Source organism: Rosa chinensis, chromosome 4, assembly GCF_002994745.2.
Source record: "Rosa chinensis cultivar Old Blush chromosome 4, RchiOBHm-V2, whole genome shotgun sequence".
In the NCBI taxonomy this organism is placed as follows: domain Eukaryota; kingdom Viridiplantae; phylum Streptophyta; class Magnoliopsida; order Rosales; family Rosaceae; genus Rosa; species Rosa chinensis.
The window spans coordinates 50,170,580-50,195,727 of NC_037091.1; the positions used below are offsets into that span (position 1 = coordinate 50,170,580).

The 25,148-nt window shown below is 38.7% G+C and overlaps 2 protein-coding genes across 4 annotated transcripts; one reads left to right on the forward strand and one right to left on the reverse strand.

Annotated features, from left to right (window-relative positions):
- The first annotated feature begins 2,060 nt into the window (after window positions 1-2,060).
- Window positions 2,061-4,474, forward strand: LOC112198503 (DNA-directed RNA polymerases II, IV and V subunit 9A). The gene is made up of 4 exons (XM_024339637.2): window positions 2,061-2,219; window positions 2,318-2,393; window positions 3,199-3,357; window positions 4,170-4,474. Exons 1-4 carry the CDS (start codon window positions 2,191-2,193, stop codon window positions 4,248-4,250), a joined length of 345 nt encoding a protein of 114 aa, XP_024195405.1. The 5' UTR covers window positions 2,061-2,190; the 3' UTR covers window positions 4,251-4,474.
- A 763-nt stretch (window positions 4,475-5,237) lies between these two features.
- On the reverse strand, window positions 5,238-19,613 carry LOC112201160. Of its 3 annotated transcripts, XM_024342180.2 has the most exons (25): window positions 19,345-19,613; window positions 19,059-19,143; window positions 18,029-18,389; window positions 16,613-16,767; window positions 16,150-16,389; window positions 14,870-14,979; window positions 14,718-14,795; window positions 14,506-14,612; window positions 13,140-13,234; window positions 12,942-13,054; window positions 12,653-12,756; window positions 12,484-12,561; window positions 12,250-12,328; window positions 11,973-12,141; window positions 11,715-11,785; window positions 10,926-11,006; window positions 10,771-10,841; window positions 10,364-10,460; window positions 10,221-10,280; window positions 9,227-9,281; window positions 8,740-9,140; window positions 6,793-8,658; window positions 5,969-6,541; window positions 5,793-5,851; window positions 5,238-5,686 (listed from the first exon to the last, which is right to left on the reverse strand). In XM_024342180.2, the coding sequence occupies exons 2-25, from the start codon at window positions 19,072-19,074 to the stop codon at window positions 5,455-5,457; spliced, it is 5,271 nt and encodes a 1,756-aa protein (XP_024197948.1). In that variant the 5' UTR covers window positions 19,075-19,143; window positions 19,345-19,613; the 3' UTR covers window positions 5,238-5,454. The 3 variants fall into 3 exon arrangements, with proteins under 3 accessions (XP_024197948.1, XP_024197950.1, XP_040373251.1); XM_024342182.2 differs by lacking the exon at window positions 19,059-19,143; XM_040517317.1 differs by lacking the exon at window positions 12,484-12,561.
- Between the last annotated feature and the right edge of the window lie 5,535 nt (window positions 19,614-25,148).

Here is a 25,148-nt window from a genome sequence, read left to right on the forward strand (position 1 = left end):
TTGAAATTGAAAACATGCCGAAATTAAAATTGACAAGTATGTGTATTTTTTTTTAAAAATAGAAGTTGATTGTTATTCAATAACCAACAGTAAATGGCCATAGCTTACAAAGCTAGCTTACACAAAAATTCCGGCAAGAAAATCTGGTAAAACTTATCTAAGCTAAAACAAACTAATTAAAATCATTGGAAATCTCACATTTAAGCAAGTCTATCCAATAATGACAAAACTTCGCCTCCTATGGAAAAAAATCATTCAACTAGCCCTCACTTGCCAAACACGCAATTGTGGTACAAACAAGAAACTAGAAATGACATAAAAGACTTATAGAAACTTAATCACACTCGCTATGCCCTTCTCATTGGGCATAGCAATGCGCAAACCCTTCAACGCCACCCATACCTCAAGGAGGTGCAGCGGAGGTGCCTTGAGAGTAGAAACGCTGTCATAGTCTGCCAGCAGCAACATGGAATTGTTGTAAAACCATGGACACCCCCCCCCCCCGCGAGCGCGCGCGCGCGCGAGAGAATCTGATCATTCACGTCCCTATCCTTGAATTGGAAGATGAAGATGTCCTCCTCCTCCTGTCGGATCAAAACTCTCTCCCTTAGTCCCCACACGTTGGAGATTGCCACCGAGAACGACGGGATCACCACCGCCTTCTTAGACAACAACCGGCCACAGAGGTAGAAAATGAATTGTGAATTGCATCTTCTCTTTCAACAAGGCTGACAATAGCCTCCTCAAAAAATGTAGGAGGAGACAGTGTCTCCTCCACCATCTCTTCGCAAGCTCGATCAGTTCGGACGACTAGGGCAAACAAACCCTAGCAGAGCAAAAAGTCAACTAACGTTTGTAATCGTTGCACACCTTGACGAGTATGTGTGATTGATGTAAAGTTAAGGTACAATGAATGAATGCATATATATGTTTAGATACTCCCGGGTTTTATTTTGCTAAGCCATACATAAAAAAGTTAATAATTTGATTAAAAGTTATAAAGCTAGGTGGTCTTTCTGTTATTAGCAATTTCTAACAAACTTATGTCGGCGTCTTTATGCCATAACCCCAATGAAATAGAGAATCTCGGCGTGTTTTGGCCATGAGATTCTGAAATAAAGAGTTTGAACTTTTGTCATTGTCTGAATAAGCGATTAGAGTGATTGGTTTGGTTGCTTAATTAGATATGTCATATATATGATTGATGATTCAATGGCCAATTTTCTACCAAATTAGTCTTTCATTAATGACTTTCACACTATGGAGAAACACTCCCATGAGTTGATGACTTAACTATTACAAGTAGTATAGTAGAAATTTGTCTGTATTCAACTATTCATTGTATTTTTTTCAAGTATTTTCGTTTAGGTTTTGTTTGGTTCGTGAAATTGAATCATGAACAAAACAATAACTTTCTTGTAAAAAGAGACAATAACAAGGAAATGAAAATAGATCATTCTTTACTTCAAATTAACAATTTCCTTTTTGCTTTGTGTATATTTAATTCCTTCAAATATCTCATATGTTCCATGTACAAGACTGTCATGTACTTTTTGAAAAATATGTAGACATACAATTACTTTGATAACCTAAAAAACAATTCAGGTATATTTATCTATTAATATCACATAAAATCCAAGAACAACCAATATCATATCAATTACATTTCAATAAGCTCACATTACACATGACACAATATACATGCCTTAGAGGATTCTATTTTATACAATTTTCAACTAATATTCTATGTCCATTTCTAATTTAGATTATAGTTATGGAAGTTTATGTCCAATCGTACACAAATGGTTATAAAAATTATATGAACCCAATTACGGGGGATATCAAACTCTAAACATAGCCAACACACCATTTTTTCCTAGCATTTTTCATTTACAAACTCAACTAAAGATGCAATCATAATAATGTTAAAAAAAAAATTGTCATTTGTCAAAAGAAAAACAATTTAGAAAGATTGGGTTATTTTAGTATGGGTAAATAAAATGTCTGAATATTTTACCGCCCTTACCAAATATTAGCCTTTTCGACGATTTACCCTTAAAATTGCATCAAATATCAAAATAAGGGCCCTTGAAACTATAGAGAGAAAGAGAGCAGAGAAGGAGCTTCTGGAAATCTTGTCAAACAGAAAGAACCAGAGAGCTTCTTCTCCAAAACCCAAGCCTCTGCAAGATGAGTACCATGAAGTTTTGCCGCGAATGGTCAGTATTACTAAACCCTAAACCCTCACCTTCGTTTTTGTTACTTGTTGTGATATTTTGATTCTAATTTGGTAAATGGGGTTTTCGCATTTTTGCAGCAACAACATTCTCTACCCCAAGGAGGACAAGGACCAGAAGATTCTCCTCTACGCGTGCCGCAACTGCGATCACCAGGTCGCTCATTCTCTCTCTTTTTTGCTCTTTTGATTTTTCGTAATATTTGGTTTCTGTCTGTGAGAATTGCAAAAACCCTAATGAAAAATGTGGGTTCCCCAATTTCCTGTAATTGATATAAGTACAAAGGTTGTAACTTTGACCCAAGTTTTCGCAATGAAGGGTTTTTGTGAAGTGCATTGAAAATTCTCCATCTTTTTTTTTTTTACCCATGTTCTGTTGATCACTTGAAGGGTTGTTGGGTTTGCTATACTTCATCTTTTTGCTTTTTGGGTCATGCTGAAAATTTGCAACTATGTTTCTTGGCTTCGTTCATAGGATCAAATAGAGTTACTTTCCAGAAGCTAGTTTCAGTTGGCGTTACTCTTTCAGGATCGACATAATTACTTGACATAACCCAAGGCTCTAGCTTTTACTCAAGTTTTTTCGATAAAGGGTTTTCTTCATGTTTTTGCTGATGTGCATTGAAAATTCTCCATCTGTACTATCTGTGGCTGACCAACTTTTTCTTGGAGGGTCTTTCAGTTTGCTACTATGTCAAATTTTTTCTTTTTCTTTATGGGTTTGCTGAAAATTTGCAAATATTTCTAGACTTAGTTTATAAGTTCAATAGTCACTTCAGTAAACACCTGAGGAAGATGCTTGTAGTCTCATACGTAGTTACCTTCCAAAATTCTACTCAGTCTATTGTTACTATTTGCTCCTACTATCTTCTATGCTGAAGGATTTTGTCATTTCTGATTAAAGGTCTCTTCCTCAACCATTATATACATTTTCTTATTAGAGTTTACATGTTGTTTTGCAGGAGGTTGCTGATAACAACTGCGTCTACAGAAATGAGATACACCACTCGGTTGGGGAACGCACTCAAATCTTGCAAGATGTAGCTGCAGATCCAACTCTACCTCGCACAAAAGCTGTGCGCTGTGCTCAGTGCAAGCATGGAGAAGCTGTCTTCTTTCAGGTTAAATGCTCATTCTTTAGATGCTGTTGTGAATTTTCTGTTTACTTGTGCTTTTTCAGTTCACTTTATTCTTGGTTAGATACAAAGAGACTGGAGGTTAGAGTATCTGTTAATAACACACATAACATCTTCTAAGCCTGTCAGTTGAAATTTCAACTGTTAATGCTTTAAGTCTTTACCATTTAACTGTTGTATTTCCATGCGACTTAGAATACAATATAGACTTGCTAATTATTCAACGTGAAGGCTGGTTTAGCTACTTTTGTAATGTATCTGCAACGACATCTAATAGATATAAGATCTTGTAGTAATACATCTGGAAAGACATTTAACAGATATAACCTTTAACAATCTATGTTTTAGTAATGCATCAGGGAAAAAGATTTATCTTTCACAAAGTTATGGTTCTCTCTCAATACATCATATCACTTTACCTGTTTATTTCAGGTTCAATTGAATGTTACGTACTACGTTAAACACCCTAGGTTAATGTTATTCTAGAGGGATCAGTGGTCACTTTGCATTTCAGTAGTTGCCACCACTATAACATACGAAAGTCACAATTGTTTATCTCTCTTCTTCTTATGGGGTTTGTGTAACTCCAGCCTTTCATGTCCATATATATGGTTCATACATCTACACTTTACAGTGAACAGTCAGATTGTACTTCATACATATTTTTTACTCCACATGATCGCACTCATTGAGTAGTCATATTTAAAGTTCCTAGCTATCTTCAACAATTTTTTCTGGTTCAAGGTGTGTAAGATATTAGAAGTGTTTCTAATGTACAAGTTCTATTACCTGTGCAGGCAACTGCTAGAGGAGAGGAGGGGATGACTTTGTTCTTTGTTTGCTGCAACCCCAACTGTGGCTACAGGTGGAGGGACTAATGTGATTCTAGTTGTGCGTTAGGACCAGATTACATCTGACTTAGCCCATTCTCTTCTAGGCCCATTTGCATTGGCAATCCAGTTAGCTTACTTTCATCTTTTGTAAGTCCTTGGGACACCTCAGTAATTTCAGCTGTACCTAGCTGATGATCTATCCTTATATTCTGTAATGGAGGCATTTCTGCGAATATGAATGAAAATATGACTGATCTTTGAGTTTTCCCCCTCTTTCTTTTATGCCCTTTTCTTCTGTAGCTAATATTGTGCTGTTGACCCAAAAAATCTAGTTGTGCTGGGAATTAGTTCTGGTGTATTTTTGTAATTGGGTTAAGGTTTATTGTGTAGCAGAAACTTTAAGCTGTACTGTATGAGCCCTGAGTTGCTCTTTCATTCCAAGCACCAGTATTTGTATCCCTTGGTTTAGGCTTGCATGTGTATAAACCATCAATTGATTTTCCCATCTATTTGGTTTGTCAATGTGGCCTTCAGTTGTCAGCTTATAGGTGTTCTGGCCGGTGCATAGAAGAATTTTCTCAGTTCTCCACCGGCTTTTGTTCAATTCCCGAACGAAAAATTCGGCTAACGCCAAAGCCATTTTATCGACTAATCATGAGATCAATACAACTCGATAAAAGAACTAATCCTCATGTGAGATAATTTGAAGATGGTCAGTAAGAGGTAATAAATAGGACAAATCTAACAGCTCGATTTGACATCAAAGGTGGAGAATGAACCGCAACAAATCTTTTGATTTCTCTTTTTTTGAAAGGATCTTTTGATTTCTCTAGATGAATGGAGAATGAAATCGAGTCCTAAAGGTTACTAATGTAAACATCTAATCTCATGATTAAAAGGAGTGCAAGAGTGAAACTGATCAAGGGGAGTCAATGAACAAAATTTTTACTCATTAACACTGAAATGAAAGAGAAGATCGTTGACTGAACACCTGGCGTCCTGGCGAGTGGTGGCGATATAGCCCAGATGAAGTAAGATGAAAATGGTGTTTTTCCTTTGTTATTGTTAATAAATGATATACTATCAAATCTGTACAAAAATGAATTCTCTGGTGGAAAATTTACACTTGCTTCTAAGGATCCATTTCCAAAATTGAACATAGGGTACAAAAGGAAAAACCCTCTAAATATCTGAAGGTAAAATATCTACAAAAAAAAAAAATGAAAAATGAAAAGAGCCAGATGGTCAGCTACAGGGACGAAATTGTCTCTGTGAACCAGCCTGATAGGCATTTCAGTTTCTCTAGAAACTCTTTATCTGCTGTCCGTTTCGTTTTGCCTGAAGACTCCGCATGGCTTTCTACATAGGCTTGCACATCTAACAACATTACCTTAAAGTCATGCTTCAGTGCTTCCAAACTTCGATAATAGTCGTTTTCTAACCTACTCTGGATCAAGTCGAGAGATATTGGAACTGCACACCTGAGACAATTCCAAAAGACAAATTACATTTCAAAGCTCCATATAGTACCAAACATATTCCATCAGATTCGATTCCATATACGTAAAGGGGATTAAGAATATATACCAATTTGTGAACTTCGGCTTCTCCTGAAGCTGCTTCAATTTATTAATCCCTAACGAATCCTGAATTATACATACAAATTTGAGAAAACTAAGTCTTCAACTAGTTTGCCGCAATGCAGTTATAGTCAAAATTTTCTTTTTGGAGAACAAAAAACAAAAAAGGGTTTGCCTTACTACCTGACGACTGCTGGCTAATTTCTCTAGTTTGGCAAAGGCAGAATGCAGCTTGTTTTTGCTCTTATCATCAATCTGAGGCTGAACCCATTGAGTATCGGTATCAAAAAGCTCCCAAGGACTATGTAGCTGTGTCTCTTTAGGAACAGTCCTGTACAGAACCGTACACGTTTCCCATGGACTGTCTGGAAATTCGGGAGATTTGGGCTGAATAAGCACAACCCGACCATCCCACCAACTACCATCATCGTCACCGTCATTTTTCCACCAGACTTTGCACTTATCCCTACATGACCATTTTTTTCCAATTGCAGCAACATAGCGAGTTCTTTCAACAATGAAATCGGGGAAACCAGTAACTTCAGGCAGAGTCATTTTGAAAGATTTGCAGTAAACATCAGATGAAGGATCTACAAATTCAAGGGTCAATTTACAGCAGCTATCCCCAGACCCTGGAAGTAAAGAATACTCTAGGTCTTGAACTTTACAAAATTCCACAGCTCTTATTCTTTGCTTTATAAATGCCCAAGGTGGGTCTTCTCTCAACCTACCAAGATCAAAATACTCCTGATGCCCCTGGAAAAAAATAAAAATAAAAGAAAAGTTAAGTGAAAAATGACCTTCATATGCCAAAATCCAAACTAAAACCATAGAGGAGAGGTTGTCTTCAGCTAATCCCCTGTTTAGGGAAGCTGTTTTTGTAGCTCATACGACACTAGGTTGGACACGTCATTCCGAGTCCATGCCAAAACCAAACAACCCACCCCAAGAACAAAAAATAAAAGAAATAAAAAGAACAAAAAGGGGGGAGCAATAAATATAGAAACCTGTCTCAAATAGACAACTTCATCCCCCAACTGGGGAATATATCGTGAGCTCTCCTCATGTGCGGACAACATCAACCATGTTCCTTTCCTTGTTGATTGATGCAACTTCCTTTTATCTATTGGATGCATGTCATGATCATAATAACTCCTTCTGTTTCTAGTAGATCTCAACCCCACTGCTGTCCTTGAACTTGATCCCTGTTCTTCATTCTGAAATTGACATTTGTGCAGAGTGTCGTTCTGGGCACTTCTGAATGTATACCTAGGCTCATGGACTTGACTTAACTTGAGATCATGATCCACACTACTTGGATCACGGGTAGATGCCTTCAACCCCATGGACCGTGTCCTACGAGCTCCATCAATTGAATCGTCACGGCAGTCCACTGCAGCGATGAGATTTTGGTCACTAGTGTTGGAAATTTGTGAAGATCCTTCTCCCTTCCTACTACTTTCACCTTCTATATTAGTCCGCCCCCTATGTGATTTCACCCTCCTATAAACAGCACTAAACATTTTGTTTCTATTTAGATGGGACTCGACTGATTCAATTTGAGTGTCTGATTCTCGTGAGCCGCTGCATCTTTGATCTGAATCAAATTTATGGGTGCCATTATCCTCCGGCACAATTGAATCATGATCTATTGTTGAAAGGCTTTCAGGCAATGTGTTACATCTACCGCTTTCCAAGTTCTCTACTACAGGGCTCATTTCCTGTTTGCAAGGACTTTCAAGGCCCCTCGAAATCTTCCTCAACCTTAATTTTGTTGAGACCGGTGTGAGCTTCTCGTTTTGTTCAGAAGAGAAAACAGTCCCATCCTTGTCGAGGTAAGAGGCAGTGCTTGCATCCCAAGGAGCCATGTGAACAGATTTAGGTGATTGGTCATGATCCTTACATTCACTAAATCCTGCGTGCTCATTAACCTCGGCTTTACCATTAAGACCCTCAAAGGTACTAGTCCCAATAGTTCTCTCATTCGTCATAACCACTCCATCCATCATATCCCCATTCCTTTGGCTTTCTAATTTAGGGGACATTTTTCGACAATCTTTTTCAGATTCTGTGTAATTTTTTTCAGTGTGACCAACAACAGCTATACTGGTAGTGGCAAGTGCATCCAGTGATGTGGCTTCTCCCACTCTCAGCCGCTTCAATGTTCGAGCTCTGGACCCTCCCCATCTTATACTTCCAACTTTGAAATTCTCAGTCAAGTCTAAATAATTTTCAACTTTGTTTGATTGCCCTCCCACTGCTCTTTCAAACATGCTGCAATTTTTATGACCAGGAGAGCTCCTCAGATCCTGAGAGCTCATATGAGTCTCATTTGCTTCACTGGCTTTGTGACTACAAGATTGGTCACCCAAATAAGCCGGATTTCCACACTTATCTGTATCCACAAGCGTATTTGTATTTGACGGCCGTCTTGGCAGTTTTAGCACTAATCTCCTCCTGTTCCCAGAGTTTCTTTGAAATTCAGGAAGTTCATGAGAATTGACCAGACCCTCAGATTCATCGAGTAAAACCTGTTTTCCTTTCATATAGTTGCTTTGGTGATTTTCCCTATCGGATCCGTCACTCTCAATATTTGAATCTTGCAGCGTGGATTCACTACCTGAAATTTCTCCTTCGGATCCATCTTCATCTTCTCCACCAGTATCTCGTCCAGTTATCTTCGAAAATAGTGTAAGGGCATTGCGTGCAGCAACTCTTCGAGGTCTCTGTGACTTTGATGCGGAGCATTTCTTTTTTGAAGCTTTTCGGCCATGCCTTGATTTCCTTGTTCTATTACTTCTGAAAGAGTGATCATCACGCTCATCCAAGTTCCTCCTTTTAACACACCTTCCAGAAGACGTCATGACTTCAATCTGAAGAAAAGAGAAAGGAAACACAATCAAGCAAGATCTAATTAAATTCTAAAAGTTATTTGTTATTGAAAGGGAACTCACATCAGCCTTTTGTTTTTTCCTTCTTGATCTTCGTAGTCCATCCAGTTGAGCATCCTCGTCACTATCTTCTGCACTGCAGTCTGGATCAACAGAAGGGTTTGAACTTAAACTTCCTTGCTCCCCTCCAGTAGAATAATCTTCAGTAATATTGTACTCTGAATCAGCATCATCACTATGCATTTCATTTTCTGGTTCCCAATCCATGGCATCTACAAACTCTGGTAGTGGCTCGGTCAATAACATATCCAAGTCTGCCAAAGGTAGCATTTGGAAATCTGGATCTAGACTGAAGTCAGGCCCAACAGCAAGTTTTAAAGAGGAAGGACGCCACTCAGAACCCAGAGCTCCTAGCCGTCTCTTCTGGTATGTACTCTGGTAGGGCTCCGGATATGGTATCATGCCTAGTATTTCCACAATAAGCAGTGCTTGAGAAAATTAAAATCCGAGAAGAGAATAATTCCATACAGGAAATGGAGTAGAGAGAAACCTGAATCACAAAGTAGATCCTGCATATTTCGTCGGTATGCTGGAATCTGAGTTTCCTGAAACAAATGTTGCAGATAATTTCTTAAGGGATCACAGAATTTAACACAACATAGAAGATAAATATTTGGAGATACAATTAGATATAACTTATGGCAAGTCAAATCATGCACATCTATACTATTAATTGCTTTCTAAAAGGAAAAGCATACATCTATGCTAAATAAAGCTAGATATTGAATTTTAGCTCAGACTTTAAACTCTCAACTCTTAAAAGGAAGATTGAATTTTGGTCACACTATGCCAAACATCCATGAATTAGTCAAAATCACCACTCAGCTGAGACCCATGGTATAAATAACTAAAATAAAATAAAAGTATATAAATTAAACGAATTATAAGTGTATTGCTTATGCATGGCTAGAAGGTGGATCTTTGCATGAATAAGAAATCAGAGTGACAAAGGATATATTAACCAGAGTTTTTATAGTAACTTTTAAATTTTATTACTTATGTAATTTATTCAGTCCTCCCTGCTCACCCAGCAAGCCAAATAATTTGAAAATCCATCGCTGATCAAAACGCAGTTCATCAGTACTTGTTTCACCCTTAAATAATTCCTATTTTATAATTTTAGGTAATATAAGGCAAAAAAATAGAACATAAAACAGTGACCCAAAATCAAGGTTGTTTCACATTTCTGCCAAAGTGTTTTATATGTTTCATAGCGCAAGTGACCTTTGATGGAAATTTGGAAACACAGACTAACTTATACAAATTGGTCCTGTATGTGTAAATAGTTACAAAGGACAAATATTATGTTCTAGACGTTTAAATATTCGGGAGTTGAACTGGGCAGAGAAAGTAATAATAGAAAGTAAAAATCAAATGAATATATAACCAAACGTATACAATATTCAGAGCAGTAAAACTCTAAGGTCCATAAAGAGAATGGAATTAACTGTTCCCATCATTAATAGTGAAAAATGGCTAACTACCTGGTCAAGAACATTTCCGAAGCTATCTTGAATGATTGGGCGATAATCACCAAGAAAGAACTGAAAAAAAGTGCATGGAATTAAGTACCAGCTGTAAACAAAAGTATAAAGATATATTCTAAATAAAGAGGGGGAAAATCTACCTGATCATATTTTGCATCATTGTGGGACTCCCCTTGGCCACTGTCCAATATGTAGAGTTGGCCAACATCATCAGATAGTATAACTGACGTTCCGTCCCTATAGTAGAGAGAATGAACACTTTGTAAGTACATGAAAGCAACTAGAGTGGGGGGTTGCTAACTGATAATGTGGGAGTTGGGATTCAAGAGAGGTATGCATTGAATCCTACATAGTACTATAAGGCCAAATAAAAAAGTACCATATAAAGCTGGAGAAATTTAGTTAATATTTTGAAGAGCAAAATATCACATTGACAAGATGATTACAAACAAAACAGGATTCCATTGAGATAAAGAACTTTTAAAATTCAACACAACCGCTACGAAGAAAACAAGTCCAAAAGTAAGAATTCTTATTCTTGACTTACGGTGAAAACTTTCCGTCAACCAATTTGAACTGTGAAGTTTGATATATCCGGATAGGCATGCCTTCCCATATCTGAAATTGCAAGTCAACTAAAGCATTCAAGAACAGAGAACTTATGAAGAAATTGCAAGTGGAATAAGGAATTTGAAAACTCACATCCCAGACAATTGTTTTTCCATCATAGCCAGCACTCATTGCCAACCTGGGGTTGAAAGGGTGAACATCCAGAACATATGTCTATCAAGAACACAAATTAATATTATCAGTGATTTAACTTTTACTTCTTCAACTTGAGTAACCAAAACAGGTTAGCAATGGAGCCTAGGCTTGCAGGTCAATACTAAAAAGATCTCTATGTAAAGAATCAAAGATAAAAGTCATCTATATAGAAGCATGCAACACAAGACGTGCAAACATCACCCAGAAGACATTAGAAGCTTGATTAGAAGAAGCTTCTGAAGTGATATATGACAGACACGAAAGCAATAGCAGGATTGACATTGTACCCACAAAACTAGAATATTAAAAACAATATTGAACATGCAGCTAAGAAAGGAATTCAAGTACAAATTACAGGGCATAGAGATTGAAAGATATTGCACATGTCAAATGATTCAGGGAATGTAGGTTTCTAGATATAATCATAGAGAAAGTAACCCCATAGATTTGTAGTCTACCACGAGATATCAAAGACCAAAGAAAGGCCATAGTTACTCTACCACACTAAGCCATTGTAGAAGAGGCAGCAATAAATAATAACAGACCACTAGGTAACCAAATGAAATAAAGATGGTATTGAAATAGTGTTCAATAAGATATGTGTGTGTGTGTGTGTGTTCCAAATGTTACACGCACGCACTAGTGAGCTCAGTATCATATTTGCAAGAATCAAATAACAAAATTCTAAAGAAAAGAGATCCATGGAGAAGAGATTCAACTACTTACAGAATCACTGTGACCAGTTAAAGAATGGACCAAGCTACCATCAGATGCATTCCATACACATATTCTGCAATCTGCATAACAAGATGGGATATCAAATTGTTACATTACAGAATTTTATGGCCTAGGCAAGAATAAATCTGCTCAAGACAAGTTTGTAAATTGTCATCACACCAATAATTTTATAATATGCAAAGGCATTAGAAAATTAAAACACTAGCTAGTATAATATACACATCAAAGAAGAAATAAACAAATCACCCATGATAGCAGCAAGAACAAAGCGATTATCAAGACTCCAGGTAATCATATTAACACCACGAGGAGTTGGAAGAATTCTCTGGCGGGGGCCTCCACGTGAAGGTTGAGGAGGCATTGGTGGAGGTGGAACTTTCAGATGATAAGCTCGTGTCCAACGACCAGCTTTTCCCTGGAAAATAAAAATAGCTATATGATTATTCTATATAATTGTTTCAGTAGATAAGCATAAGATATAATAGAAAGTTAGAAGTTATCATGTATATTTAATAAAACTTACATGTGATCTTCGTGACTTTGGAATCCAGATAATTGCACTCCCATCGCGAGAGCAAGTAACTATATTGTCATGATTGAACCTGGGAGAAGGAAACAAACCACGAATATATATGTTACGCATGGTGATACTAATTGGCAGCTAAAAGGGCACCAGGAGAAGGAAAAATAGAAGGAACAAAATAATAGTAAAATTTACACCAGAGTCATAAAACAAAGAAAAACGAAGGAAACAAACCATGAATTTTTAAATTTTGGAACATTCTCTTCCTTTGAGGTGTCAGCTGCCATAAATCTAGATACTACAGCACAACCACTGCATTGCATGAAGAAATACTTATCATGATGCATAGATTAGATATGTGTGTGTGTGTGTGTCTTGGTGGAAATTACCATAACAACCTTACCTAAATTGTACGTAATTGACATCATTCTCATGGCCAGATAACACATCTATTTCATGATTCGGTTGGTCCGACTCATCTGAGCCTGGCTTGGAAGCACTCCACACCTACAACCAGCTCGCTATTAGTAAAACAACAAAAAACTTATTTTGGATCTCGATTCGAACCACACTGAAAAAATTTATGTGTCAATTCAAAGCACTATATTTACTGTTCATTGAACTACTGATGATAACAACTAAACAGAAGAAGGTTGCCGAAATGATACTAGGGGCCCAAATGTATAATATACCCTCGCAAGAGTGTCTGAGCTACCGGTAACAAAGACTGTTCCATTAGCATTAAATGCACAACAGAAGATTTGATGGCTCTGTACAGTGCTTGAGGATGGACCACTGTTTCTCCCTGCATCCAAGCAATTACGCTACAACACTAAGTTTTTTCACATGTTAATAAGTTGGTCAGTCTGTGCACTGAACAAGACACTGACCAGTTATAGTATCTGAAGGTTTTGGAATGTATATCCTTGGAGTCACTTGAGAATTCCTGGCATCCCATATCCTACAAGTTCCATCATCAGAGGAACTGCAATGGCCAAAGAACAATACAAGGTGAATCACATTACAAAAGGCTTAAGAAAGTGGTTGTCCACAGAAAAACTGCATATCAAAAATAAATAAAAAATAACAGCATTCTGCATTGACCAACAGCATCAAAATTAAAACCGACTTGCTTAATATATGTGTGTGTGTGTGTGTGTGTCGAGAGAGAGAGAGAGAGAGAGAGAGAGAGAGAGGAGGCAGATTAAATATGTATTAAAAATGCACCAACAGACAATGATGGTGAACAAGCAGTCTCCCCAAAAGGTGAACATAATCTAAACAACTACCATCCCCAAATAGGTAAGAGAAAAGGATATCTTAGAGAACAGCAGCCCTTCAATCTAGATGAATAGAGAAAGTGGTATATTGCTTCAAGTACAGTAGATAGTAAAGCCCCAAAAGAAAATATATCCCACAAAAAAAAAAACCACCTTCTTCCTACATTTGCTGTAAAATGTTCTACTCTTCCTTCACCATCCAAAAATGCACAAAAATTGGCTACGACAATGCCATTCCACAAAATTCCGCTTTCTTCACTCAACCAAGAGCAGCACAATTTTCGAAGAACAATGAAATACATAATCTCCATCTAATAAGAGTCACATATTCGACAAAATTATCACCTATTATTCACAAACTACATTCTCCTACTCTTCACCACCCTACAGACCAGTCTAGAAATATCATTTCCTTCCATATCCCAATCATTCTCATCTTTCTGTCATCAAATAACTTAATCTGTACATGCCATTTCTTCTAATCTTATCCTAAAATTTCATATTTCCCGCACGACCCCATGTCCAAAACTTGGATACAAATGGTAGCAGAAAAATCCACCAAAGCTCAACACCTCAAGTTTGGTACGCAAATATCTCTAGCAATACATTGACAGGCCTTCTTTATTAGCAATATAAAAAAATGAAACAAAACAAGTTTAATCAGGTACTAACAAAAAACAATAAAGAAATTGAAAACAAAAAGACTCCAGAATATTGGCAATAGCTGAGCAAAAGGTTAGAAAAAGTTGACCTATGTCATTCTCTAGGACCCCCATAGCATCAATTACGATCATAAACTATATATTATCTAACAAAGCACGTTGGTCAAATTAAAGAAAACCACCTCTTCAAATCAGAAGAAAAACCGGCAGCACATCACATAAGGATAGGAATGGTCAAACCAAGATTGACTTATTCACTAATAGAAACTCCACATGAAAAAATTATTTTCAGTGACAGAGAGAATCAGCCTTACGATAGAAGGTGGTATATAGAGCCAGGCCTGGGATTAAATTCAATTGCAGTCACAGCTCCGGTGTGTCCCCGCAACACCGAAATTGGAAGCCCATCTGGCAAGCGCCACTAAGGAGAACCAAAGGTTATAGTAAATTAGCACTATGTTACCAGGAAAAAAAAAAAGGAAAAAAGAGAAAGAAAACGTGTAACTTAGCAACAGAGGATGCTTACAACTCGTATGATACAATCATTTGAAGCGGATGCCACCAAAGCATTGTTGGAGCTCACAGCTAAATCAGTGATGTCACCCTTCAAGCATATAAGAAGTTAAAGTAAGGAGAAGACAAGGACAAATAAGTCTTTGATGTGCCACAACAACTTACTTCATGTCCACGGCAGCTGGCCAAGCAAAATGCAGTTTCTATTAACCAGATCTTCACTAGGCGATCATCTGAACCAGTGATAACATATCTACCTGAGCGATCAAATATTGCTGCATGATTCATGTCGAAATAAACCATCATGAGAACTTATCACGTCTTAAAGGTGTGCTCCACAAAATTGATAAAAAGAAACAGTAGACAAACACTCGCACAAAACCAAAGGGAAGAAAAAAAAATGCTGTGCGAAGAAAGGACTGACACCTAATGTCAAACAAGAAATGTTTTCATGAATGTGTGCTCAGATAAATGTACATAGATTGAACTCAAAAAAAGAACAAAAAAAAAAGAACGTGGAATGATGTAGCCCAGGGACAGTAAACATGCTGGTACATAACTATCAAACAGACACATAAGGATCAAAGTCTCAAAGTCAGGAGCTGATTCTTGGGCCAGAGAAACCAAAATAATGTGGGAGATGAATACTAATGAACAAAAAATCCAGAGCTTACTGATGTGGGTTCACATGTTGGACATGAATATTGCCATATCTTACTATGCTTAAGCATTTCCAACATATTACAGCACAAGAAAATAAAGCAGGCACTTTATGACAAACACCCGATCTGAGCTGAAATGCAAGAGTACATGACCAACAATATTAGTGAAAAAACTGGTTTTAATAGAAATCTGAGAAAAGAGAAGATGTGAAGAGCAGAAGAGATTAAAAGTGATTTCTGAGAACAGAAAATCATTAACACACAATCTCTCCACTGTAAATGATTTATCTTGCACAACAACTTCTTTTTTCTAAACCCACCCAGCCTGTTCTGATTTCACCAGATATCGATCCCTTGGAAATGAGACGCAGAAATTGAGCAATTAATTTTTATTTGATGAGTGTATAGAAATTGAAAGATACCATTACTTGGGAAACTTTGGAATACTAAAGAGTAAAACTACCTAAAATCCTCCAAATCTCTCCACTGTTGGAGGGGGCAACCACATTAAAACCTTGAGAAACTCCAAAATTCCCTTTCATTCTCTCCAGCCACTTAAATAGCTAAACAAGAACCTTAATCTAGACACTGCAAACCATCTAGGGCAGATTAACAAAAGTTATGATGCAGATATAGATTAATAGAGAGAACGGGGGCTATAAAACAAATATGGTTACTTTTCAAGCAAAGTAATTCCATTCGTTTTAAATATTGGTAATAATATGATCAACTTCCATATGGACCTATGTAATACTTGGTGAACTCTTAGAAATGAGAACATACCACAATAGACAGCGTTTCGATGGCCCCTTATTCTCTTGGTATTTTTCATCTTCTGAAACATGGTTGATGGTTTCGCAATGGCATAGGATGCAGCACGAACAGATGGTGCACGGTGATGTCTGGTGAAACCTCCCCCAATTTCCCTCAAACCTAGCCCATGCACCTGATTAGCTTTGATGTGAGGCCAACGCATGTAAGCAGCAGGCCGGTTCATTTCGTTGTTTTCTTGATCCCTATCATCTGAAAGGGAAGACATGTTCTAATTAAACATATAGAAATGAAAATGATGCTGATAGCCAGTAACAGACACACAAGCAAGGAACTTCAAAAGGAGGAGGGGAAACACTTGCCGACCCCAATGCATGGATGAATATCATATCCTAACTTTAAATGAATTCTAAGATACATATCATAACTTACAACCATTAGAGGTCATGTCAAAGCTTAAATAAATGTCACATACAGCTCAGAAGTGAAAATGAGCCCGTTCCCAAGAGAGTTGGTACATCAGCTGCATTAGGGGCTTTTCCAACACTCATACCCCTTGATGGTGGAGCTGTACTCAAAATCATTTGCTTCAAAAGCTTTACCAAGTGATCCTGCTCAATGTGAGGATACCTAAGGAAGAGTGACATTGAAAATAAATAAATAAAAGTATACAAGAAAATGACAATTTGACACAATAACATTTAATTTCTAAGAAAAACAAATTAATTACTATTTAATGAGTATGGAAACTTAAAAGGAGGAGGGGGGGAAGGTGCCCCTTATCCATAAAAACTAGCATTTAAGATCTATAAAAACTAAAATGCCTGCAGTAGAAGACCAAGATGCGAAACTGACATCCATTGAAAGAGAGATGAAACAAAATATAAAAAGATAGTATACTCATTATCCTTAAAGCTCATGGTGCAGTGCAATATGTAGTAGATTGGGACTGGCCCTATATTGGTAGGTAGTAGATTAACAAGCACATGTATGCACATTAACACCCTGTGAACACCGACTGTTTATTTCTCAGAAACATGCCAAATAAAAAGAAAGAGCTATAAGTGGAGATATGTGTGTCTGCGTAATTAACTCAAAAGAAGCAACTCATGATTTTAAATTGTTGGTGTATTGTTTCTCTGTGCCAAACAAGTTGATCTGTATCTTTTTTCCTTTTCTCATTCTTAAACAAACAAAATAATAGGATTAACTCAAAAAAGTCTAATAATTTTGCAAATAAAATTCCCAAAATAAGACGGAGAACAAAAAATTTCTTGACAATAAAAATATTTTCAAGAGCTGGTCAAGTGTTCTAGTTATCAAAGATGATTCAGACTCTCTCTAATATACCAACAAAACCTATTTAAATTCTACCTAAAAGACCATCAAAACCGAATTTGATAGAGACAGTTGATCTTCCTCACTTTATTTCTTTTGTTCATATTTGACTAGTATATAATCAGGAAAAACTATCAATATTGTGTTTAAATAAAAACTATCACATAATTATGATTATTTAAGATTTATCACATTCTTCTTAATAACTTGGCCAACTCAATCAAAATGTTTTGGCGCCCCCTGTCAAAAGGTGCAAATTTATTTCCCTCCAAACACCAAAGTTCAAATGTTACAATGAGGAATATCATTTCAGACTGTACTATAACTATGCTTATACAAACAACACACAGAACCATAACACTAGAGAAACCAGATCACAACTCTCCCTCACAAGTCACAGCAAGGAATGCAATAAATGTTATCACTTATTTCAAGAAGTAATTAATTGAATTGAGGTAACTTAAATTTGTCTTTTAAGAGGCATAAAGCTTAGAGAAGCTGACCTAAATTTCATTATTAAACTTATTGCAAGCAAGAAAAGATATTCATATACCTTGCCACCAACATATTGTAATTTAAGGGGAATGATTGCCCATCATCATTTTCATCCCCACAATGCATGCCTTTCCTTGAATACCATGCGTGATATCTTCTAGGTAAAAGTTGATGTTCAAGAAGTTCATTCCAGAACTGTACACAAGTTTTATGACATGGTCCAGCTGAAAGAAAATGCATAATGAGGAAATACACTTCTCTGAGGTCAACATCCACATCTTGTTCCCTGGCATGATTTGTCTCTACATCCTCATGTAGAGTGCTGTCATGCACCTTACTGAGAAAGCTCAAGGGTTTCATACTAACAGAAGGTGCATCACCACAAGGAAACTTTTGAAGAGCCATAGCTCCTGTAAAACCTGCATAAAATATCCGAAACTTACTTTATAATCATCCTTGTAAGAAACAAATGCAGAAAAGAAAATACAGGAAAAGACAGAAATCACATAAATTTAAAACGAAAATGAAGGGAAAGAAAGATGTTAAAGGTTATAAAGTTGCAACTCTTAATTTGGTCATAAATAAAAGAGAAATGAAATAAAAACTTGCTCTCTCTAACCCCCCTCATGGACTCTCCGCAACACCCAAACACAAACCCGATGCCATAGTGCGACCATTTAGAACATGAAAGAGCTGATAACGTTAACCCCCAAATGTTCTCTTTTCCCACATACCCCCTCCTATAAACAAATTTTCAATAGCAACCCCATGGTTCTTCTTCTTTAAACAGTGACAACTTTTCCCTGTTCTTTACTTTGTTTTGGCAGGAGTCCAAAACTACTAAGGGTTTAGTGAGAGCCTCTACCCTAAAAACACTTGTAAAGCCTCAAACACCAAAACCCCTAGACTAAACAAGAAGGTAAAATGCAAAGTGAGTCCCTCTTCCTCAAACCCTTGCAAAATGCACAGGAGGCTACTTATGCAGTAGTTATACTAGATAAGATTATCCAATACCGATTCATGACTCCCAAATTGAATCTCATTGAAACAAGCAATCCAAATTACCCTGAAAAATATATAAGACTGACCTCTTGAATAATTCATATGACTAGTTTAACCAGATGGGCAGTCCCAGCTAACCCATACATTCCACAATCCATCACGCATTCCTCTCTGGCAACCAAGAAAAAACCCTAAAAGTCAATTCCTTTGCACTAAGAACACAATCCAATCGACACAAGCAGTCAAACAGAGCAAACCCATTTGGGGCACAAATTCCTAAACACACAACACAAAGCCCTTATCCAAGAGTAAAACAAAAATCCCAAATTCAAGAACACAAATTTCACAAAGGAATTCCCTTTCTTTCAGTACCTTTAAGAAGCCATGCTTTAGCGTTTGAGGATTTGATGTGGGGATCCAGAAAGAGCTAGCAATACCAGAATTCAGACCCAAGCAACCCAAAAAAAAAAAAAAAAATCTGCAAGAAACAGAGAGAGTGCAGTGCACGCGCGAGGTGGGGGGGATTTTAGATTCTTTGGGGGAGCTCTGGGCTTTACTTCTTGGAATTTGTTTCTAGTCTGAGAAGCAAGAAGAAGAAGAAGAAGAAGATACAGGAGAGGGTTGAACGATGCGTTTTTAACCTTTATGCTTCCACTGTAGATGCCTCCACGGAAATTATAAAATATGTTGAGGTGGGATGAAACGTTGTCGTATTGCTGACCTAGATTACTGGATCTGTCCTCAATTTGGGGATAAAAATTCACCCTACGACGTCGTTTTGGTGTTCCTTTTATTTTTTTGACAATTTTTTTATTTTTATTTTTATTTTATTTTATTTTATTTTATGTTTGTATGTACTTTTTGACCTTAGTCTATGATTCTTTTTCGTACTTTTTTCACTGCAGAATTTAATTCAATAGTTTAGACGCCATGCGCGTCTGATATGACGATGCCCCTATTAGTCTCTTTTGGTTTTCGTCCGTCTCTTTGTTTTTCTTTTTTTTTTAAGTGAAAAAATGAACCTTGATTTTGTTTGAGTGGCTTTGCAAGTACTGACACCAGAAGGATTATGCAATAGTAATGAAAATGTAATAGTTGTTCAAGGAAAACCTAATTTGTGTTTAGCCCAAACTTTAGGTTACTTGACCTAGTGGTAATAAGATTTAATTAGAAGGATCTAGAATCCTATTCAATGTAGAATTACTTTCCTTGTATGATTGAGATTCTATGCATTGTAATCCTCTATATAAAGATGCCCCTATTATCAATGAGAACACACAGCAAATTCCTCCCAAATTCAGTTTCTCTAAAACACGTTATCAGCACGAGCCCTAACCCTGAAGCCCTAAATTCGTAGCCTTCAAATCCCAGAAACCACCGCCGCCCACCTTGAAGATCTCAACTCCAGGAGTCCAGAACCGGCGGCCCCGCCCACAGAACCGGCCGGAAAATATCCGAACCGGCCACCGGAAGTAGCAAAAATCCCCCTGCCCGGTTCAAAGCTTTCCTCACCACCTCCTGCCGCCATACTCGGCCACCTGCAGCATTTACAGCCCAGAAATCCGGAACCGGAAACTTCCCCACCGGAACCGGCCACCAGAGTCTAGCAGATCTGAACCGGAAGGAAAAGAAAAAAAAAAAAAAAAAAAAAAAAAGGGAAAGAAACTTGCTGAAGCCCAAGCCCAGCCCACGTGCAGCGAAGCCCAAGTGAAGCAGCCGAGCCGCTGACCGCCTAGCCGCCGAGCCGCCAAGCCGCAAACGTTCTGCCACGTCAGCACCACGCAAGCTGCCACGTCAGCCTCCAGTCAGCTGCCACGTCAGCCTCCAGTCAGCTGCCACGTCAGCAATCTGGTCAACGCCGGTCAACCACCGCCGGTGACTTTTCCGGCCGATTTCCGGCGACTTTTCCGGCCACTTTTCGGCGACTTTTCCGGTCAGCTACAGTAACTCCGGCAGCTACAGTAAATTTCCGGCAACCACTTTTCGGCATCTTTTTAAGGTAAACTTTTCTAAAAGTTCCCGTTTTTGTGAAGTTTTTCAATTTCTTCTTCTTTTCTCGGGGACTTCCAAAATCCCTTCTCCTACCCCCCTTTCTTCTTCATAGGGGAGACCAATAGCCGAACTGTGGGGGTTCGTGCTCACTCCAAGCTTGGAGCTTGTAGAGTCCTCCAAACTTAGAGTTTGTTGAGAAGAAAACGATCGACCACATATATCGTTGTTTCGATCTAATCCAAAATCCCTCTTGGAATTGGATTTTCTTAGAAGCGACTACGCTCAGAAAATTCCTAATTTCTTGGAAGCGACTACGCTCAGAGATTTAATAGTTTTTCGTGGTAGCATTTTCGCTCCGAAACTAACCCTAATCTTGTGTTGTTTTTCAGGATGAGTAACCTGAACAAGTTGAACTTCGTTCCACTAGAAACAACTGGCGCAGGATACCATATGTGGGTCCGAGATGTGCGCCAACATCTTAAGGCTGATGGACTTCTGGGAGCCATCCAAGAGCCTGGTCAGAACGTGCTCTCCATTGAGCAAGCTACTGCTTTCGAAGCAAAACAAGCTAAAGCCATAATTCTCATGACAAGGCACATGAATGACGCGCTCCAAAATGAATACCTCAATAAGGAAGACCCAAGAAAGCTATGGGTAGAACTTGAGCAGCGATTTGGCAACGTTCGTAACTCCCTGCTTCCTGATTTAGAAGTGCGATGGCATAGCCTCCGCTTTTGTGATTTCAAGTCTGTGCTTGATTATAACTCGGAAGCTCTTCGTATCAAGTCTCTGATGGAGTTTTGTGGCCAAGCCATAACTGATACGATGTTGATCGAGAAGACTCTCTCTACCTTCCCCGTCTCTGCACTGATGATTTCAAAGAATTATCGGATTGATGTAAATGCAGGACGTATCACAAGGTTTCATGAGCTCATTGGCGCCATGAACGTAGCTGAAAAGCACGACAATATCCTTGTGAAGAACTATAATGCTAGACCCGTGGGAACTAAGCCTATTCCGGAGTCTAACTATAGTCGCGCCCCTAATGGAGGACGTAAGGAGCGAAACCCTAAGGATAGGGACAATTCTGGACATTCTGGTCCATATGTTCGCCCTAAAGAGGAAGGAAATCGCCAAGAGAGGCGTGCACGGAACCGTGGAGGTCAACGTGTGAAGAGAGAGAGAGGCGGAGCCTCCGACCATGGTGGTAACGCCACCAAGAGGATAGGTCGTCCAAATCGCGCCCCAATGGCGCCTCGATCAAGGGAGCCTGACCATAATGATGTTTGTTTTCGATGTGGATCAACTGAACATTGGGCCAAATCATGTACCGCACCCCAGAATGTTGCAAACGCATACAAGACGTATCGTGAAGCAAGGGAAGCGAATTACATGGCACAAGAAGATCAAGATGGCGATCTAGATCTAAGGGTGGAAGACTACAAGGATCAAGACCCAGAAACTGGCGATTTTGATTAAGTCTTTTTATTTTCCAAGAGTTGTAGGCGATTGCCATATTACTTTTTATTGGATTAGATTTTCTTTGATCATAGAAACAATGATGTATTCCGTTGGCTTATGAATAAAATTTCGAGTTCTTTTCATTATGACTCAATTTTGATTCTGAGCATATGACTTTGTGACTACGATGGCTGGGCCATCAGTATTAATTCAAGGACATGGAATAGCCCAAGTTCTACTTGCCAAATGGCACCTTGATTACAGTTGTCACAGAAACTCTCTACGCTCTTGGGGCAAATAGTACCCTATGAATAGCCAACGAATTCCATGCGAAAATGCATGTAGAGAACGGAAATGAGTTCCTTTCCATTACCTCTAATGATTGCGAACAAAGACGCATCTTAGAGAAGTTTATGTGTCGCTCTAGTGGACTTTATGTCACTATTCGAGCTATTAAATCCAATAAAGTTATGAGAGAAGATCTCTTGGACTTAGACACATATTGGCTTTGTCACGACAGGATAGGTCATCCTGGTCATGATATGATGATCCGTCTACAAAAAGACTTCACACGGACATCTTTTACTAAGCCTGTTCCTTAGGGAAATTAGGACTGAGACCGTCCTATGCAAAGGATATGACATTACTCATTCTGTTCTTACAATGAATCCGTAGGGATTTTGTGGATTGATTCAACCAACTTGCGGACGTTTAAATATCTCATGATGTTGGTTGACACGCAAACACACTGGTCACGTGTTGTGCCATTGTCCACTTGTAATGCTGCTTATGCTACACTCCTAGCACATATCATACAACAATGGGCTCACTCCCCAAATCATCCTATTTAGTCAATTGGATTTGACTATGCTAGAGAGTTTACATCGAAGACTTTCGATGGTTATTGCATTGGGACTAATGTTGGACATTATATTCCCCTGAACACACCCAAATGGTCTCACGGAAACGACTACGATAGTAGTCTGAACATTGGTAATGCGCACCAATCTTCTTACATTCGCTTGGGGTGATGCAATATCGCATGCATCTATGCTAATTCGTCTACGACCTAATGCCACTCAATGTACCTCTGCGTTACAGCTAGTGACTGGGTACACGTCTTTTGTACTTACGCACATTTGAGTGAGCCATTTTTGTGCCAATTGCGCCGCCACAGCGCTCTATGATGGGTCCTTACAGACGAATGGGCAACTACGTTGGATTTGAGACTTCCAACAATCGTCCGCCACTTAAATGCCCTTGCTAGGCGATCTCCTTACCGCTAGATTTGCGGATGTCACTTTGATGAGACAGTCTTCCCGTCGTTAGGGGGAGATAAGAACACGAATGTTCAACAGGAACGACAGGAATTATCGTAGTCTGTCCCCACTATGTCTCATCTTGATCCCTATTAAAGTGACGAGATCACACAAATATGCTGCAAACATGCCTGCAAGGAAGGACGTCCCTACGAGAGGACGTAGCGCTACCCTACACGGAGGTAGGCATGGCGCCAACGCCAAAGAGAGTGGCACTCTGGCGTTACAGGCCATGGCCCCAGCTAGGATGCGTGGGAGGCCCGTGGGTTCGAAGGATACTTTGGCACATTCCAATCCTTTGATCATCAAGACTCAAAATCCGTCTCATGAGTATCTTCCGGGTTATGGTTATCGTTGGGGGACGCCTCAACGTTAGAACCTATTCCTGAGAATATAGAGATCTATGAAACTTACACTAGTGTACATGAGACGTGGGATAGAACTCCATCAGAATTGATGATGTAGTTGCGTATTTTGTTGCGCATGAGTTTTTGAGTTAGATGATATCGAACCACGCTCCGTTGATGAATGAATGCCAACGTAGAGAGAAATTTGGCCTAAATGGAAAGATGCGATCCAGGTTAAGATGGATTCTCTAACGAAGAGGAAGGTCTTCGAGCTAGAGATGCCAACGCCTCCTAACATAAAACCTGTTGACTAATGGGTCTTCGTTAGAAAGCGTGATGAGAAAAAGAGATGGCAATCTCGCCTTATGGCGCAAGGCTTCTCACAAAACGCCCTGGAATCGACTACGATGAGACATATTCTCTCGTAATGAATGTCATTGCACTCCACTACCCTGTCAGTTTGGTAGTTTCTGAATAACTGAACATGCAGCTTACAAATATGGTCACTACGTATCTCTATAGGGATCTAGATACGGAATATATATGAAGGTTCATGGTGAACTTCATTTACCCAAGTCAAGTAGCTCTAGACCATGGAGCGCGTTTACAAAGAGGTTGAAACGCTCACTAAAGTGACTACTTGATTGGGAAGGGATATGCCCACGCGTTTCTATGACAAGTTTTGGATTCTATCGCGGTTCATGATGGACATGATCTTCATTAGAAGCCCTTAAAGAGTTAAGGGAAACCGCTGAACACTTGAAATCCGTAGTTTGAGATGAAAGATTTTGGGAGAACACGATTATGGCTCGGTTTGGAACTTGAGCATCGTGTAGATAGATGCTTAGGCATTTTGACAAGGTCAAGCCTTCGAGCACCCCCATGATCGTCCGTAGTCTTGATCCTGAAAATGATCATCTTCGTCGAAAGGATGATGACGAAGATGTGCTAGAGGCAAAAGTGTCTTACTTAGTACAATAGGCGCATTATTGTACTTATCTCAATGCACAAGACCGGACATCTCATATGTTGTGAACTTGTTAGCTAGATATAGCTC